The sequence below is a fragment of the Rhinatrema bivittatum genome, chromosome 18, assembly GCF_901001135.1.
Source record: "Rhinatrema bivittatum chromosome 18, aRhiBiv1.1, whole genome shotgun sequence".
NCBI classification, from domain to species: domain Eukaryota; kingdom Metazoa; phylum Chordata; class Amphibia; order Gymnophiona; family Rhinatrematidae; genus Rhinatrema; species Rhinatrema bivittatum.
In genome coordinates, this window is record NC_042632.1 from 51,451,883 (window position 1) to 51,472,310 (window position 20,428).

Below are 20,428 nucleotides of genomic sequence, written 5' to 3' on the forward strand. Positions count from 1 at the left end.
TCTATTTATAAATAGGGCGAGTTCGCCATCTGCTTCTGTTTATTGCTCTGCCTTTTTGATGAATGTGTCGAGCTAATTCAAAGCTGGAAGACTCTACTCTCAAGGTCTTCTTATTTTTACCTATTTACGTTGTCTTGAATTCTGTTGACCGTTCCTGTTTGCGTCCCTTTCCTGCGAGCCATGCCGAGACGGACAGCTTTGACACCGATTTCTGCTGGATGGACGCAGAAGCCGAGGGAGTCTGGTTCTTCTGTGCGGCCGGCATGGAAGGAAAGGATGGGTCGTAGAAAGCTCCGCGCAGGAGGAAGCAGTCATCCCGCCCAGTCCTGATGCTGGTTTTATAGTAACCTGGCCAGCTTTGGATTTCAGGTGATCAGAGCTCCCTCAAACCTTCCTACTTCCCCTTTAGGGTTTGGGGGAGGGCCGGAATGTAATCCAGACCTCACCCAGCTGCGGGTGCACCAGACTTGTTCTACAATGAAAGAGGCTAGTTTTGGTTTTATTTTCATCGTTATTTTTTGTGACATCATTAGTGTGTATCACTGTTCTTTTCTGAGTTTGTTTGCTGGGGGGGGGGGGGGGGTTGGGGTTAAGTGTAGTACAGGAAAACATTTAAGGGAAGAAGTAGCTAGAAATATATTTTGTATTAAAACATGAGACAACTTCTTGGTGGTAAAAAAAAGGTTCCATAGAGAACCCTGTGCTGATGGATAAATCAGTCGCAAGGTGCTTAAAATCTTGATTTGTGGGGCGAGGGGGCGTTGATTCAAAGTCCATGAGTACTTTTTATTTGAAGCCTTTGCAGCAGTTCTCAAAGGAAGAGGAAATGCAGGCTTTTCCTTTCGAAACCGTTCCCCCTCGAGTGAGGGGTGGGAAATACCCATGAATATCAGCCCGCGCGCTCTCTCTCTTTATTTTTTTTCTACAGGTGCTTCTTTTTCCATCGAAAATAACGCGCGGCGTTTGATAAATGCAGTTGCATCGTTTTCCTGCCCCCTGACCTAACCACGCCCTCGGAAGTGCCTCGTGGAACTACAAACATTGAGGGAGGGGGGGGGGGGGGCCTTTTCGGAGAGCCCTTTTACCTAGGTGAATGGCTTTTGGAATTGGTGCATCGAGACACTCGGCTTTCCTCAGTTACTAAAGAAACCGTTTCACGTTTAATTTAACCAATTCTGTAGCCGGGGAGAGAACGCCCCGCAATTTCCTCAGTTTATCCCATGCTTCCTTCCCGTTTTGCACCTCTGTAACACAGGGGCCGAGCTGAGATCCTAAATTTAGGCCTCTAAATTAGGTCCCTAAGTTTTCAGCTGAAAATCCACATAAATTTAGGAGCCAACAAGTTAGGCTCCTAAATTTTGACCTGCTGTTTATTTGCCTAGATTTAGGCTCTTAAATTTAGATGCCTAGTTCTGAAAATCTGTGCTAAGCTCCTAACTTTGTTTCCCTGCCCCCTTAGCCCCACACATTTGAGGCTCTTAAATTTAAGATTCTAATGAAACTAGGAGCCTACATTTAGGGCCTTAGCCCCAGTAAATTTTCTAAAATGTTAAATTTAGCTCAGCTCCAAACGTTAGGAGCCTAAACCCTTTCTGGTCGATTTTTAAAAGCCCTATGCGTGCCAACGCCGGGAGAAATTCGCGTGACTTGTTCCGGCGCGCAGCATGAGGATTTTCTAAACCGCGCCTATCTCTTGGTACACGCACAGACGTGGGCAGGGCCGGGTCTGTACCATGAAGTCTGCGTACAAAATCTTTACGCACACAAGCCTGCGCCGAGGTCCTCGCCTGCGTAACCTTACTTCTGGTATGGATGGCTGGGGGGGGGGGGGGGGGGGAGGTTTAGGAAGTCCTGTCCTTTACCGGGATGAACCGGGAAAAGAGGTAATTGCGTCCACGTGCGTAACTACTAAAATTCCCCCCACTTGCGTGAGCGAAGCGGCGTTTGAGTGAACGTGCGTGCGTCAGTAAGAAATCATGCACACGTGTACGCGCAGATTAGCTGGTTTTAAAAAAACAATATGCGTGTACATATGTGCGTAATGTTTTAAAATCGCCGCGTCCATGCGCCTGAGCCGGAAAACGCGCGCACATGTGACCCGTGCGGGCCTTAAAATTTACCTCTTTGACCTCCCAGTGAATGATTGCAGACGAAGACCAAAATGGTCCATCCAGTCTGACCAGCAAGTTTTCTTTAAAATAAATAAATACATAAATAAAAATAAATAATACATTTTAAATTTATTATTTTAAGGGTAGGAGCAACTGCCGTGCCATGCAGGCTACCACCAAGACTTTTGTTAAGGGTAGTAGCTCCCTTGCTGCCGTGCAAGCAGGGGCAAATTGCCTGCCTGCGACACACCTGGTGTTGCACGTTTTTATTTTTATTTTTTTGAAAGGGGGAGAGTGTAGGGGGAGAGGAGGATATGTTTCGTTACTGTGCTAACTCTTCTCAGCGAGGCTGCTGTAGCAAGCAGCGCGTCACAAATTCAGCTGACATGGCTGTTGCAGAGATGTTTATTGGAGCCGTTCCATGCTGGCCGTCTTTCTTATTTTAATTAGTGGTTGACTTTTCCAGAAGAATCCATAGCACGTATGTTTGTATATACTGTTTATGTGTTTATTTTAAATTCTCTCAAACCATTTGAAACGTCGCTTGCCGCTCATTCTCTGAAACAAAAGCAGTTACATCGATTTGGCCTTCTGCAAAACATTCCACGATAGTGTGAACATCGCTTTGGATTCGTTTCTCAGCCCCCTCCCTCAGGACCTCTCCCGTTCTCCATTTTTTAGTCAACTCTCTCATAACTGAGTAATCCCATTTCAGTCCTGCATCCTTTCACCAGCCTCTTTCAAGCCGAAGGGGAAAACCTTAAGTTTGGCTTTTATTTGCAGTGGCATCGTGCATGCCATTTTACTACAAAGTGTTTTTTTGTTTTTTGCCTTTCCAACAACTATTTATTTACATTCTTGCATTCAAAGTACAATGGTGTGAAAAAAAAAAAAAAGTAAATCTTTTCCCTTTCCAAATGTTTGTGTCATGAGGAATTAAGGCACCTTTCTTGATTTATTTCCACCTGAATCGAATGGGTTCCAGGCAGAGTTTTAGGGAGGGAGAGGAAGAGAAGGGGGGCGGAGGGTTTGCAGGGAAAGTCAAGAGCACGTGGAAATGTCACAATGATGGAATGAACCGTGTGCAGTAGAGGGAGCTGATAGTGGCAAGAAGGTTGGACTTGATGGTCTTCTGGTCATCTTTCAAACTTGCCAACTATGGAGGGGGGGAGGCCACACGTAGCCTCGCTTCCAAACGTCCCTTCTGCCACTCTCGTTCCTCCATAGGTGCTACAGAAAAGGCAGAAAGGGGCGGATGGATCGACTGATTCGGGATACGCATTCTTTCAGCAGATGTTCTTTTAGCTGTGCTCCTCTCCGTTAAACGTTTTATTGGTTGCACTCGATTTTCAAAGGGTTTTCTGTCTGGGGGCCCAGACATATTCTGCTCGCGTGCCAGCGTTGCCCTCTGCCACTGCTGCGTTCTGAAACCGTGCTTGCCCTACCCGACGTGGGAAGAGGAAGGAGCTCTGCATAGCGCAGAAAAACTCTCTTCATTTCTGTAATGGCTTGTTGCGTGCTCATTGCCAAAATGCTGCCATGGCAACCACCAATGATTATGTATTTCTAGAAGGCCTGCTTCAGTCTGAGGAATGGGATCAATAATGATCACTGAGATTATGGTAGGGCATTTTACTTTAGTGATTGAGCTCAGTATGTTTTTTTTGTTTGTTTTTTAAAGCTTTTTTTGTTCTCTAGTGTCATTTGCACATAAACCTACCAAGTAGCATTGCACACACTTTAGCCAGAGCGAATGTGGAAGGGAAGGGACCAGACAATAGACCGTTTTGTCGACCCATTGTGTGTTGCCAGCCATAAGCACAGGAGAGACTAATAAACCGAAGGTTCAGAATCGAGGTCACAGATGAATTAACTTACAGGGACAAGTTTATATTTCACTCATGATTTGTGCCTTTGTTAAAAAATAAAGAAATAAATAAATACAAGCCCCTCATTAGATGCAGTTTATGAAAGAGAAATAGTTCAGCCATTGGACTGTGATTCAGAGATGTTTGTATGACAGACTTGCTGCTCGACCTTGTGCAAGTCAATTATCTTGTACTTGATAAGAACCCTTTCTGAAAACAAGGTGTTTGTGGTGTTCTGGTTTTTCCAGTACACAGATTTAAAAATACATTCCTCTTGACATTTTTTTTTAATGATTTTTGTATCAGTGAGATTGACATAGCAGCTCAACTGTAATGAACTGGAGAAGGGAAGAAAAAAAAAAAAAAAGATACATGTAGTATTCCATAACAGCCATCCAATAAAATATTATGTTTTTATTTATTTTTTTGTTTGTTTTTTCTATACCGACGTTCTATAAAGAATATCACATCGCTTTACATAGAAACTCGAGGGATAATTTGACAACAGCAGCAACAGGGTCCGATTATCAATACATCATAACAATAATAAAGTCTTATTAATTTAACAGTATAATATTAACAGTAACGAAGTCCTGTTGTTTTAACAGTATAAAGGAGTACAATTTTAATGTTTTATTTTGTGGGGACTCTATTTCTCCTGCTTTACCAAGCTTAATCCTAGTTAGGATATTTATAGCAAGATGGTTGGGGATGTGCGGTAGCTCTGTCTGCAGCCATGGTCTCCACTCGTCCCATTTTTTTATAATTAATATTTCACGTGCAGTTTGTGTAGAATTGCTGATCGTGTTTGCTGCAAGAACATTTGCCATTCTAAGAAGGCACGACCTCATTGGACACCGTCATTAGTTATGAAAATTGAGGCTCGGTGAAAAACATCTTGCACCTAGACACTTGTCAGCCTTTTTTTGTTTCTTTTTAAAAGTTTGGAATAAATCTTTCTTTTGAAAAAAGGAACGATGACGCTGCTAATAGTTGTTGTTTTTCTTTTTGACAGCAGAAGTATTTATTTTCCTCAAGGTCTTGCTTCTGTAGTGAGTGCTATCGCGACTGTAATCAGACTCAGATTCTCCTTTGTGGAAGAACTGAAAATGCCATGTAACCTTTTTTTTGATTTGAGTCACGAGCAGGTTTTTTTTTTCTCAAACAGAAGCCACAGGGACATGGATGTGGCCAGGCTCTTTCAGCCAGCAAGAACCCCCACCACACTAGACTGAATGTAGTAACGAGCCTGCGTTTCAAAGCTGGACATGATGGAGAAAAGGAACTGTTGTCATCCTGTAACACCTTCCATGGGCCGTTACGTTTCACTACTAAGGGTGGCTTGAACTCGGCGGCACGTTATTTGAAACCATTTTGCCAGACTATATCGTAGTAAGGATTAAATCATTACCGAGAACAAAATATTGGGCACTTGCATGGAAGGCAATCGGGATCTGCAGAAAAGAAATGCATTCATTAATCGTGGTGGTAACTTTTAGTGTAAGGCAGGCTTACTTAGGTGTGGTAGAGAGAGATTGGCCTTGGTTTCAGTGGGGCTGCCAAGCCTTCGTTTCCTGTTAGACCGATAAGCAGCTACCTAGGGGTGCTGGGCTGAGACGGGTGCCTGCCTCCTCCATCTCCAGCACGGTGGCATATTCTGAGCAGCAGTGTCTAATTGGACCCATCCCTCTCCCCCTTTTAAGGGAACACGAGGCTTGCCGGCTGGTGGCGTTAGAACTGCTTCTGATCCACCCTGTGTCTTTTTAAAAGGGGCAGGCTTGATGGGACCCTCCACTGCTGGAGAACTTGGCACCAGACTGCAGGAAGTGCCATCCCTTTCATCCTGGCACGCCTTCGGAGTGAGACCACCGCCTCACCCCCTTCCCCTCCCCTCCTCTGCCTAGGAGGGGTGCCTGTGGCTGCCTACAGTTATCTGCCACCTCTCAGATGGTACAGGATCTTTTTTTGTATTTTGTATTCTAATGGCTTTCAGTAATGAATCCTGTTGTAGAAACATTCTGCTTAGAAAAGCAGATCCGATGCCCTGCTCCCGAGAGTGTTCTTGTAAGTGCAATCAACTGCTTCTTATTTTTCTATTTAACTTTATAGTGATATATCACTGAACTGCAGTTCCAACATTATGTACTGTATGACAAATTATTAGTAAATTTATTATCAAGCCTGGTATTTACTGCGCTAAAATGTACTCCGTGAAATATTACAGATAATCATGCACACGATTGGCAAAGCTTTCGTTTCAGTTCATTTATTCGTTTCGGGGTCGTCTTGGTTTTTATTAAGTTTGTTTAATATTTTATTTTTTTGGTTTGGTTCATTTGCCAAACCGAAAATAACATTAAACAAAAAAACCCCCAAAATAATGTTCCCTCCCTCAAACTAATTAAAAAAAAAAAAAAAAAGCAGGCTTCTGACTGATCCCGCTGAGCCTTCCTATGCTTAAAAAAAAAAAAAAAAAAAAAAGCCTAGGCCAGCACCTTGACCGAAGCCCAGGCCCATGCTGATGCCGGGCCAGTACCCTCCCTATGTGTCACTGCCAGGGCTAGGGAGCTCCCACCCTGTAAAAGGGTAGAAGTGACGCCTGTTTGCTGGCTCCTAATCCGCCTGGAGATTGGCGCTGAAGTCACAACCCTTCACTGCCTTCCTCTGCTGCAGCTGGCATCGTTTTGATTTGCAGGGGAGTCAGAACTGAGGAGCTGGGTGGGAATGGAGTCCCAGGAATAAGTAGTGAGTTTGTCGGAGGAGAGAAGATGAGCAGTTTCCTCTTCCGTGATTTCTGAAGAGGACGAAGGTGTGGGTATACAGCTTTGAAAATTGTCTTCCTAGTGGGTTGGAAGAAAACTATGGTGAGGGTCAAGAGATCCAAATTATATGGTGTGGGTCTTTCTAGTTATGTCGTTTTAATTGACATGGAGTAGTCCTGTTTCTCAAATTTGTCTTCAGTTGATCTTTCTGAGCAGTGACTGCCAGTAGATGTATGACTGAGGCGGTTCTGTAAGCCTTGTACAGTATAAACAATTTATTGCTTCAAATGCCTTGAGGAACCTTGTGAAGAATTTACTTTCTGATTTACCCTGAAATCTTAGTCTCAAGGACCTGAACTTTCTCTGGGATGGGATGAGAGCAGTAAGTGCAAATCTGTACATCCTAACATTTCAGAATTTTGGTTGAGGGATGAGTTTTAGGTTAGTTCCCTGCGTCATCTCTAGATTCCCTGCCACCTACACTGGCAACTAGATGTCTCTTCTATGTAAAAAGAGGTCCCTTCAGGCAAACATGTTCATCTGTTATAAACCTAGGTACTTGCATTTCTAGATTTGTCTTTCGGTCTGTGAGAAGAGTAATTTTTGGTTGATTGTCTTGCCTTTTACCTTCAGGAAAACCCTTGATGGGATGTTTTGTAGGAATGGAGGATAAAGTGAAGAATATCATAATGCAGCTATTGGTCCATGGTGTGACTGAATCTTGAGTTCTGTGCTAGCGCAAACTGATGAACCACCTCCAAGGCGAGCTGCCTCACAGTCCACATGGACCTGATGTACTAAAGGGTATTCCCTTGTTGCGACTTCGGGGAAAAATGCTTAACAAATAGACCCCATTGTGCACCTTGGAAGAGGAGCTAATTTTCACAAGAATCTGTTTTTTTAAATCCTGTCATTTCCATAATCCTCGCAGTGGGTTATAGTATAACTATGATAAAATTCTTTATGAGGGTAGTTTTCAGATGAAACCCCCCCGGCTAAAGTCTGTGACTACTTTTTTACCAGCAGTCTGAGGCCAGAATTTTCAAAGCGGATTTATGTGCATAAATCTTTGAAAATTCATGGGTATGCATAGAAGCCCCTGCATCGTAAGTGCATGAAATTACACGCCCCTCCCCCCGATAAGCATAACATAAATAAATGGAGTGAACTTTGCATTGGCGATGCCTTAGAAGAGTTTTGTGCTGTGCAGGTCATAGCAATAAACATTGCAGAGCTGCCAATGGGGACGTCTCTTCATGGCTATTTTTCAGCTTTCTCCCTCAAAATATTCCACGGTGTCCCGCCTTTTCATCCGAAAGAGCTGCTGGGTTTTGGCTGTTGTGATGTCATGTTAAAAATTGAAGTTGTCCATCCCTTGGGGCTGTGTTTCTGCTTTTGCAGGTGCTGCACTTGCCGTTCTGATGTGACGAAAGGCCCCCGGCATTCTCTGCTTCCACATCCTTTGTGCACACAATTTAAATAGTTCGAGCCTGACTCATGAAGGGTTTTCCACCCCCCCCCTCCCCCCATTCTCAGAATTTGGTAAACTGGGCTGAGCTTTGGAGGCAACCGGACCCAGAGGGGATCGATCTCAGCGAGTTCCCCTAGAAGGTTGAAATTGTAGTGTTTGGGATGGGGCGACAATGGCGGTTACAGGGCCTGGCCCAGGGCACTCGCCCCTGTTTGCTCCCCTGCCTTCCAAGGATGGCCCTGATGGTAAAAAGCCCTATGATGTCATCAGAGGGCGGAGCAGGGAACAGAGCAAACCACGAAGCCGAGAGGAGCGTGTAAAGAGAGCCCAAGGGAAAGTGGAGGGAGGCCATCCCTGTTTGTGCCTTTGCTGGAGGGAAACCTGTTCTAGGAGCCCGATAAGAGCAGGATAATGAATTGCGCCCCTGCCGGTTTTATCAGTGAAGCCAGCGAATAAGGGAGCCGAGTCTCGGCGCCTCTGGATCTCCTCGCATTCGGCGCAAATTGCTTCTTCGTGGCACGATGCATTTGCATGGCTCGCTCTAGAAGATCAGAGGCTGGCTTCCACACATTAATTATTCAGTTTTGAGTCATCCGCATATAACCCTGTAAAGTTGCCTTGCAGAAATAATTACCGTAAGTGACAAAGCAATTTATTACAGTGACACCCTAAGTGATAATGTTTGCCATCAGTGAAGGCTCAGGGCAGTGGCTTACATCAATTTGCTTTTCAAAGTATTCTCTTTTTCTTTTTGTTTGTGACATTCTGATATGAATCAAATTGAAACATAAAAAAAAGCAACATCTGAATTTTGTAAATAGTTGGATTCAGGCACTCTGTAGATGGATTTAATTGTGCCATTGGAATATAAAAGCTTTAAATAACTTTTCTTTTTTCTTCCTTTTTAATCCTCTTTCCAAAAATCTAAATCTGAAATTTAGCATTCAGTTTTTGGCTGAATCTGAAAAGACTTTTCCATTAGCATTATCTGCACATTAAGTCACCCACTTTCCTTCAGGAGCACACAAGGTTATAGACGCAGTGAGATTTAATGGCATTGACCTGGCACACGATGCACGCCTCGGTCTGAAGTAGGCGTTTTCTGCTCTAATTCTGGAATCTTGTTTGAAAATGCCGCCTCGAGGAAACGGGTGGGAACCGGTAGTTTCACTTGGGAGATCCGTTTTGACCTTTTAGCGAAGGGGTAAAAAAGAAACGTCCTAAGGAAGGGGTCGTGCAGGCGGCCTTGATTTGAAAACTTGACCGTGTTGACAACTGGGCAACGACATCAGCAAATACGAAGGGAGAGAGAACAGCCATGCATCGAAGCCAGTCCCTTTCATAATTAAATTCAACAGCTACACTTCTCGGTCAAGAAGAAGAATGAAGCCATGTGAACTGGAAGTTAGAATTTTGATGCATTTAGGATGTATGTTCTCGGAATCGCTAGGCAGAATACAGATAGCAATGTTAAACTATATCACAGAGTAGTAAAATACTCTGCCTTGCCTTCACGATCACCCTCGTCACCTCTGACAACCTGCAAATGTGAATCTGAGAGAGTGCTGCTTCCTGGCTTCTACTCTCAGGCTAAGTAGGATGCGGCAGTTCTCTGCATGTGTGACTGGTTGGTTGCTTAATCACATGACTTCCTGGTTCATGATAAAAGGGGTTGTTTCTTTCGTACAGTCACAGCAGGGATACATCCTCCGTGTCCAACAGCAAGAGGGCTGTTCTGTAATATCTTGCACGTTTTTATTTTTTTTTAAAGATGGGGACTTTTGTTTATTAAGCTGTTAAAGACTTCATTAGTTAATTTACTAGAAACCGTAATGAGGTGTGTGAGAACACCAAGGGGTAGATTTTCAAATAGCGCGATTTGGCATACTTTTGTTGGCGCATCAGGCGCCAACAAAAGTACGCAGGATTTTAGTAGATACGCGCGTAGCCGCGCAAATCCGGGATCGGCGCGCGCAAGGCTATCGATTCCATATAGCCGGCGCGCGCCGAGCCGCGCAGCCTACCTCCGTTCCCTCCGAGGCCGCTCCGAAATTGGAGCGGCCTCGGAGGGAACTTTCTTTTGCCCTCCCCTCACCTTCCCCTCCCTTCCCCTACCTAACCCACCCGCCCGGCCCTGTCTAACCCCCCCCCTTACCTTTGTCGGGGGATTTACGCCTCACGGAGGGAGATGTAAATCCCCGCGCGCCAGCGGGCCGCTAGCGTGCCGGGATGCGACCTGGGGGCGGGTCCGGAGGGTGCGGCCACGCCCCCGGACCGCCCCAGGCCGTAACCACGCCCCCAGGCCCGCCCCCGAAACGCTACGTCCCGCCCCGAAAATGCCACGCGGATCGGGCCCGCCCCCGACACGCCCCCCTCGGAAAACCCCGGGACTTACGCGAGTCCCGGGGTCTGCGCGCGCCGGTAGGCCTATTGAACATAGGTGCACCGGCGCGCAGGGCCCTGCTCGCCTAAATCCGGGCGGATTTAGGCGAGCAGGGCTCTGAAAATCCGCCCCCAAGCTGGTTTCTTAATGTTGGAGGTTCTGGGACAATTAATGGCTCTGTCTTTGACTTCCTGTGTTCCTTCTGACATTTTTATAATTCTTCACTGAACTACTTTACCTAATAATTGTCTTTTGTTAGGGATAAATATGTTTTGATACTTTTACATAGTCTCTGCCAACTGTTGAACAATTGGTAGCTTTATGAATGGATTTACCTGCTCCATGAGTTTGATTTCCAAATGAGTGTTTTGAGTGTCAGAAATAGCCTCTTTCCCTCTCTCAGGAGCAGGGCAAGAGAGGATGGATGTGGGGCCTATTGTGTTGTAAGCAGCATGGACAAAAAAAAAAGGTTGTGAACATTTGAGCAGCATGGGATTATCTGCATATGAAGGAAATCACTCGATTGTATAATTGGGGCCTGTATTTAAGCAGTGAGATAACAAGAGAGTGCTTTTAATCACTTTTTATAGTAACGCTTCCAGGTGGGTTTTGGAAGAAGGCTGAGTGACTTAAGTACCCAAGAAGAAACGAAATGACCTGAAAATATCACGATTTTACACTGTAATATTCTGGGGGGGGGGGTTAATCTTCTGATTGTGGTGTGTTTCTAATGCTTTTAACAGTATGTAGCTTTACGGAAGAAACTTCAACAAATCCTTTTTGAAAACCATAGTACAGTTTGAATTATAAAGTGTGACACGTTGAACCAATGGAGATGTCATAGTGGCACCAGGGTACGTCACGTATTGATGGAGTAGTTTCTTAATAAAGAACTTTTTTTTTTTTCTGAGCATCTGTCAGCGGGGATTTTATGTTCAATTTTCAGTTGGAAATAAAACAAAAGTATATGCATGGCTTTATAATATTTTTGTAAGGCGTCCAAGCTTTTCAATAATTGACTGGGTTAGGTTTTCATGTGGCGTTCTTTTACTCCCAAGACGAGATATTTTTTAAATCTTGTACTGGGAGCCCCCAGTGCCATGCAAAATGCCGTTCGGTTGTCGAACAGAAAACAGGGGAGACTTGGAAGTCCATTCTTTCAAGTAATCTGGAATGGTCATGATTGAAAATGTTTTCCTGGGATCCAGCTGCAGATTGTACTTCTCGGCTACTTTCAGAATCTAGATGGCGTCTGAGACAGCTCATCAGCTCTGCCGATTTATAGTCAAATGCCACGTAGAGCTCTTTTCTACGGGGCTTTTAATGTTAGAAGTTTTACAGGCACTGAAAACTCATGGGTTCAACGGACCTCTTTTTGTGCCTGCTGGACATTGTTTTCACTTGCTCATGTTTTGGTTTTCTGTTTCTCTCTCTCTCTTTCCTCACAGCGTCGCCAGTAACCACAAACAGAACCTGATGACTGTCGCCAACCTGGGCGTGGTGTTTGGTCCAACACTCCTGCGGCCACAGGAAGAGACCGTAGCAGCAATCATGGACATAAAGTTCCAGAACATCGTTGTTGAGATTTTAATAGAAAACCATGAAAAGGTAACATGCCTTCACCAGAGGCTTTGGACGATGATGACTTTAGTTATTTGAGTAAGTTTGGCCGCTTTTGAAGTTAATTCTTCACTCTGTTAGGCATGAACGCACGCCGGGACCTAAACGCCCGGCTGGACGTGCGAGGTCACGGCGTGCGCTCATGGCAGCGAAGGTGCATGAACGCACGCACGCCGTGACCTCAGCGCCCGGCTGGACGTCAGAGGTCACGGCATGAGCCCATTCACCATCGCCGGCGAGGGCTGCTGGAAGCCGCCTCGCGATCCGCCCCGGGCTGCTCCCGCTCTCGCCGCCGGCTGCCCCCGGGTGGATGGGAGAGAGGACTGGGGCTGCCCAGGAGACCAGCACCCATGGACACGGCCAGGGCAGGTGAGCGGGGGCTGGGGGATGGGATTAGTCGCGATCTGAAGAGTGGCTTTCCCGGCGTTGGATTTTAGGTTTTTGGGTTTCTTTTGCTTAAAGTTGGGATCCACTTCCTGGTACCTGTCATTTGAAATGACAGGTACCAGCGCACCCAGGATACTTATAGGCGCTGTATAGCGCCTATAAGTATCCTGGGTGTGTTGGACGCGGCTTGCATTTGCATGCCATTTAAATACAGTATCGCGCGGTAGGTGATCCAGACTCTGCGTGCAGCAAATGTGGGTGCGCCCGGCACTAACGCACCTCTTTCTACCGCACCTTATTGTATCGGCCTGAATATTTGTTGTAACAGGCAAATTTTGCTATAACGAATTCTCTGTATGATAGCCCCGATCAATAACTCCCAGCCTGCTTGGCAGGGAGACTCCTGCGTCTATAAAAAAAAAAAAAAAGAAAAAGAAAAAAAATGAAAATACAATTCTGGAAAGTGCATGATTGGGCGAAGCTTCACAGGAGTATTTTTCTTTGAAAAAGAAGGGAAGCTTGGTTTCCCTAAGGCACTCTTTGTCTTTGCTGTAAGGGACTCAGCGTCTTCATTATTGAAGGCATGTCAGTTTCGATAAAATCATAGAAGCGCCCATTGCAAGAAATTAAGGTGCCTGGCCCTCAGGAAATTTAAGAAGTTAGGGGGCATGTCCAGCTGGTGGTCAGTGGCTGGAATTGGGCAATGGTCCTTCGTGCGAAGCTTCGACCTTGAAGAAAAAATTGAATCACCCCCCGAACACACTCTCACACTCTCTCACTCACCCACGCACTCACACACTCACACATACTTCTTACTGCTTTTCTCCAAGTGCCTGCCTGCTTGGGCTCTAATATTCTCAGATGGCTAATACGGTCCGCGGGTGGGAGGCCTTTCTGGCAGCTCTCTCTGTTCCCTGCTGCTGTACAGTTGGCACGTGTTTAGGGAAACACTACAGCGGCAAAGCAAACATCCCCTGACCAGACTCTCCCTCGTATTCAGAAAGGTTTCAGTGGTGGCAGTCTAGCTGGGTGGCAGTGTAAAAGCACAGTCCCCTCTCTATCCAAATCCCATGACAGTGACTTCTAACTATGTGGTGTATTTACGTAGCTTGTTTACTTTTAGCCATCTGTTGCCTGAAAGATCCAAATATTCTAGCGGCTGTCATTCTCCTAAGTGCTTCGGTTACAGTTAGTTGAACATTTTCCCTATTAAACTGTAACAATTACAGGAAAGGGACCTTGTAGTCAACGCTGCAGCCAGTGGGAATATAATAACTTTGAAATTGGTGTCCTGCGGTTTTTCCATCTGAAGCCGTCCTCTCTCTAAAACGTGGCAGTCTCCTGTGAAAATACCCTGTGATGAATTCTTTAATTCCATGTTAATGGACCCCCCCCTTGTGATGTGTAGCACACAGAAACAGATGGCAGATGAATTCCACAAGACCCACCTAGTCTGCCTATTTCCCCCTGCCTATTGTAGTACCACAGACCCTCCTCAGTCTCTGGCTGTAACCTTCCTTTCTCACTGCAAAATATCCCTCTTTGTTTTATAATTATTTTAGTAGGTTATTTTCCTCTTCTCTGTATCCTCTGGTTTTCCCTATTATACCTCCTTCATCTTTTGCCCAGCCTCTGCAGCTCACAATTTGGCCAGGGTCCACAGGCAGCAGCACACACACTTTCAGAACTTGGCCAGTAGGTCTCACTGTTGGGCAGTGGTTGAGACTCTCTTCCTGCAGCGAACTTGATTGCTGTATCTGTGGCATCCCTGTCCATTGCCAACCTGAGGCACAGGAGTCTGACCCAGGCGTTGAACCCGCGACTCCCACACAGCACCGCTTTATCATTGGGCTAATCCCACTCCTGAGGCATTTCACTTTCTTTGTCTTCATCCTTGCCTCCAGGATATACATCTTTAAGACTTTAAAGGGTTAATTTTATCACGTTTGCGCACTGGGATAAAGTCAGCACATAATGTTTACATGCATATTTTATGCCAAATTCTCATATGAAGTTAAATGAATAACTTTGCTTTGAAAATTATGGCAGGAAACTTGTGCACACACAGTTACATCTGCTACTTGATGCACATAAATTGCCCATGGAAAAATATGCACACAGGACATGGGTTCTGTTGCTGGGAACGTCTGCTTAAATCTCACAAAGGAATTTGTTTGAGGGTTGAACTGTTCCTGTGTTTGTATAATTGTGTACTGGGAAGTAGTTTGAGACTATAAATAAATCATGTATGTAGAATAAGGAAATTAGTTAGAAAGAAACTAAAAGGAGCAGTTGACAAAGTTGAAAGTTTGCTTGGAGCATAGGCATTGTTTAAAAATGCTATCTTGGAAGCCCAGACAAAATGAATTCCATGTATTAAAATAGGTGGAAGGAAGACTAAACTGCCAACAAGGTTAATGGTGAGATGAAAGAGGCAGTGAAAGCCAAAAGGGCATCTTTACAGGTTAGCACAGAAAATTACAGCAGTTAAAGCGACGAGCACGGTGGGGGTTTAAAAGAGGTTTGGACGAGATCCTGGAGGAAAAATCCATAAAACATTTTTAGCCAGGTAGACTAGAGAAAGCCATCCTTGTCCCTGGGAGTAAATAACAAGAAACAGAGCTGCTGGGCTACTTGTGACCCAGACTGGCCACGCTCAGATAAGATGCTAGGCTCAATGGACCTTGGTCTGATCCAGCATGGCACATCTTATGTTCTTTTAACTCCACCCAGGCTCCACCCCCAGAACGTCTCACCCTAATGTGCGTTGAAATTGACATGCATTTTGAAAATTGCTCTCCAAGTCTCACTCTGTAGGCTTTAGCGTGCACACAGTATCCCGTTTTGTTAGCCCTTCTCTGAACTGATGCTTGCTTTTCAGCAGTTCCCATGAGCTTTGGATGATCATGCAGTGCTCTCTGCTGCCAATCTGGAAACTAATTTTGGATCTCAGCGAGCAAGCAATTCCTACCACTTCTGCCCCTCAGTCCACCTCTTTTGACCCCTCTGTTGCTCATTGGCGAAACGGCTGCAGCTGGATCCTATGAACTTGGCTGAAGGAGCTGCAGCTGGATCGCACACACTCGACTCTTGCTTGTTGGTTCCTCAGGCCGCAGCTTGTGCCAGAGTGCAAAGTTCACTGGCAGGGCTGCTCTGGTGGTTACGTAATAATATAAAATCAAGGTGGTGTCATCAGTCAGAATATTACTGAATTGTTTGTGCACAGTCTACAAAAACGCGGTGCATGGATTATCTCTTGCAGAGCACAAAGTCATACCACTCTGTGCTCATCTGATGTAGAATAAAAGCTGTGCCTCTCAGACTTTTTAGTAATGGTAGATATATAGTTGATAAACTTGTAGTTTAATTAGAGCTACTAACTGTAAATGATTTTTACCTGGAAGGTGATTTTTCTTTTGTAAAAGTTTATAATTCAGATAATAGGTGGAAATGGCATCAGCCTTTTAAACCACTGAATTTTTTTTATCCCTGTTAGCTTCACTATTGCTGAGTTACTCCATGCAGGGCCAGCTTGGAGGGGCTATGCTGGGCACTACCATGCAGGCCATCTCAGTTGAGTTCCAGGGGCAGACTTCTCCTTGGGCTGGCCGGGGCTGAGGGTGCTGTAGAAGTGACTTTTGAAAACTCCAGGGGCGGGGGGGCCAGAGGGAGTGCAAGTTGTCGTGCAACAGTGACACCTAGTGGCTGGATTTAGGGCCCACCATGGCAGGGTTTTGGAAGGAGCCTTGGTGCATGGCTCCCAGCCAGGGACCGTTGCTACATTGACTGCACTAAAATAAGTCTGTAGGAGGGAAAACCCCTTGTAGTTGTGAATGAAGGCTCGTGCCATCATGGAATCATTTAAACTCTGAGCACGGTTGCTATGCACTAACTGACTTTGTTGATTGATAAATTCACTGAATAGCCTCATGAAGGTAACAGGAAGGTCTCCTTTTTACAAAGCCTCTTTAATCATTGCAGGCTCACTGATGTGGATTAGTCAAAGCAGAAAACATTTATTTCAAGTCCATTTATGGAAGCCCCACACAATGCAATTGCACGTTCCTTTTCAAAACCGTTTCTTCCTTCTCGCATCTATGGTAAAACAGTTTTGAGACCAATACACAGATTATAAAACGCAGTTGCAGTATTACATAAAGTTGTCATGTAGAATGGTTTTGGATAAGTTCCTGAAGGAGAAGTCCATAAACTATTAATCAAGTTGACTTACGGAATAGCCAATTGCATCAGTAGCATGGGATCTTCTTAGTGTTTGGGTGATTGTCAGGTTCTTGTGGCCTGGTTTGGCCTCTGTTGGAAACAGGATGCTGGGCTCGATGGACCCTTGGTCTGACCCGGTATAGCGATTTCTTATGATCGTAAGGTAAATTTATTTATGAAAGATGAAACCCATTTGAGTTATAAACCACATACCGGAACCCTTCACAACATACCAGAATATCACATACACAATTTAAAATGTCCCTGATGTGCATTTGTATGTAAAAATACTTGTGGACTGCAAGAGTCCAAGGTCTTGCCCAGTGAGTCTGATATTTCCATCAATGTATTGACTCCACGAAAGATACCTTTTCATTCCCTGAGTACTTGGAGGGAAGAGAAGATTGCGGTGTTGACTTGTTGTAGACCTGACTGGACTACAATTATTCTGAATGAATCACTCTGTGGTGTGCTGGGCAGCTCAGCTGAGAAGGATCTTATTTATAAACTTCATCCTTCATTTTTGTTGCATAAGCAATTACCCCATCAGCAACCTAATCACCTCCCATTAATTACTGTAATATGTACACCACAGGTTCGCATTATTTAGTTCTTAATTATATTTCATATACTCCTACAGTACTACAGACTGGGGTCCCCAGAGGTCAGGGTATGTGTCTGTGTGTTTGACTGGCTGAACAATTAGTTCTTGTTTCTCTTAGAGACACAAAATTAGCGTGAAAATGAGCAGGTTCTGCAGTGCTATATTTTCTGTCAACAGTATTTGTCTATGCTTGTTCAAATGACCTTTAATCTTGCACAGTACATTTTGGAAGAGTGAGTGTGTGTGTATATATATGGGTGGGTGTGTGTGTGTTTAAATAAATAACATACACACACATATATATAGATATATATAACTGATAATAGCTTTGTCCTAATTTATTTTGGTATATAATATCAAGGTCATTTTCTCTAGTGTTACATGTCTAGACCAGAGATAGATTGCCCAAGTGATTTGAGAACATCTACAAAATCACCCTCTTTGGTTGAAAGGTCAGCATAGAGATTTATTTTGCCATTATAAAATCAGTTTTTAAAAAATTGTCTGATTTGAATTTAAATGTGAAAATGTTTAAATTGAATGACTCAAATTTAGACTTTCAGGGTTACATAAAAGGATGCTTGCCTGCATTCCAATGGTTTGGAAGTGATGCAAATAAGGCATTCATGTAATAATGTGCAGGATGCTGTCATGTGTGGATGGTCGCAGACTCATTTCTCAGGAAATGTTATTACCTCCCTCATTCCAGTGAAGGTCATTTAAATATAACAGAGACCTGTAGCTTGAGGTACCAGTTCCATATCCTATAATTTAGTATTTGCAGGCGCACTTGCTGGATGACCGAACAGCAATGTGAAATCTAACTGCTATTGAAGGATACACGTGACCATCAATATCACCATTGTATTGGAGGTAATCCATGTTTTCATGCTCATCAACCAATTAAGATGATTGCTTTTACCTAAATATTTTTAACCTGATTGATCTGAAATATGCTAACAGGAACCAGTTAAACTGAAAAGGCTTGTTTGTTTATATTTTCATCTTATATATTGCCCAATCATAAATAGTCCAGACTTGTTTACAAAAACAGTAAACATAAAATATATAGTAACATACAACATAAAATACATAACAAAACTATAAACCAAAAAAATAAAAAAGAGCAAAACATAAAAAGAAGAAATTACACTTAAAACCAAAAGTCATAATAAAATCCAAATAAATCCACAGCAACATATTACAACTCCTTAAATTCTTATCATTCAAAAGTGAATCTAAAAAGCCAAGCCTTACTCTGTTTCTGAAACCATGGGTAATCTAAAATATTTCAAATTTCATTTGGCATGGAATTCCATAAAGGTGGCCTTCTAAATGAAAAAGATTTTCTTCATTTTTCCAGAAAAGAATCTTATCATCTAGGAATTAAAATTGGCTTGGTCTCGTAATCTTGCAAGAGCTTAGGAGGGTAACTAACTTGGGATAAATTGCCCTCTCCCCTAATGCCTCATCACCGCTCACTTATTTAATCCAGATGCTTCAGGGACATCTCTCTCTCCTAGCACTCTTGTTGATTCTCTTTGAGTTCATCTACTGAAGAGAACTTCAGACAGATTTCGGAATTGTTTGCAGATCTGACTGACCTGGAATTCCATGTGTGCCAACCAAGCATGGGGTCGTTCTGCAGTTCAAGGACATTACATGAAAGAAAACGCCACTTACTGGGCAGCATTCCTCCATCTCACAGTATGGAAAATAGATTTTTTTTTTTACCCTTTCAGGTTATTTGTGATGTCCTTTAAGTATCTTTCTCCTTGGAGCCTATATATTGGCAAGAATGTCACAAGTGACATCAGGGGCTTCTGTGATGCCGAGCTTGACATTCTCAAGTAACATGGCAGCTCTCTTGGGAGATATTTAAGTAGTTTAAACAATAACTTGAAAGTGACATTTCCTGTTTCATTAAAGGTCGGTATCATTCGCTGTGTGATTCTCTGAAACACCTACCTAGTGTGTCGGGCATTTTCTTTCTTTATTTTTGAGCTTTAATAACCCACACACTCCAAATGTTAGTGGCTGGATACAGGATAAAAACATACACAAATCACATACAAAATGCATACATCAAAAAATGAATAATATGCGTAAGAGAAAAAAAAGAAAATGATTATTACTACAGGCATGTTAACAAGAGGATGAAAGAAGGAGAAAAAAGAATATCGTTCAGGAAATAAAAGCACAGAGAGAGGAGGACAGGAGCAGGAAAGGGGGAGGCAGTAAGAGCAATTAGACCGGGAAAGGCAGGGGATAAAAACTTTCTTTAGATAGAGAACTAAAAAGAGGAGGACCAGAAGGGGGGAAGGTGGGTGAGAGATGGTGATGGAGCAGAGGCAGAAAGGGGTGGGGGCCACGCGGAGCAGCTCACCCCGCCGCGGTGGGGGAGGCGAGGACGCACAGTACCTGAAGTCAGAAAAGCGCTTCGTTTGGTTGATGAAGCGTTCCCTAGCCAGGGTCCTTGATACGGAAAGGAAGAATTCTCTGGGGGATTCCAGTCTAATAAGAGAGGGAGGGGGGAAGGTGGGTGAGAGATGGTGATGGAGCAGAGGCAGAAAGGGGTGGGGGCCACGCGGAGCAGCTCACCCCGCCGCGGTGGGGGAGGCGAGGACGCAGTACCTGAAGTCAGAAAAGCGCTTCGTTTGGTTGATGAAGCGTTCCCTAGCCAGGGTCCTTGATACGGAAAGGAAGAATTCTCTGGGGGATTCCAGTCTAATAAGAGAGGGAGGGGGGAAGGTGGAGGGCACCGTCTTGAGAGGACCGTGGAGTCCTAGAAGGGGCAGTAGGGGCACCAGAAGTTTCAACCCATAAAGTGAGTAACCAAATAAATTTAAAAATTAGCATTTAGGACACAGAAATCCAAGGGCCAAATACCTGTTCGAAGGTGAAGAGCTGGCAGTCACTGAACGGGAAAGAGACCCTGTGGGGGTTCCTCACCCCTGATGACCTCAGCCAGTGTGACAGAGCGGTTAGGAAAGCTGCTGGC

General features: G+C 44.3%; 1 protein-coding gene across 8 annotated transcripts in view; it reads left to right on the top strand.

Moving 5' to 3' along the window:
• ARHGAP26 (Rho GTPase activating protein 26) overlaps positions 1 to 20,428 on the top strand; it is a 357,099-nt gene that overhangs the window by 263,479 nt on the left and 73,192 nt on the right. For all 8 annotated transcript variants that reach the window (XM_029583880.1, XM_029583876.1, XM_029583877.1 and 5 more), the window contains one exon: positions 12,044 to 12,203. In XM_029583880.1, the coding sequence (XP_029439740.1) occupies positions 12,044 to 12,203 (160 nt within the window). The remainder of the gene's footprint in view (positions 1 to 12,043; positions 12,204 to 20,428) is intronic.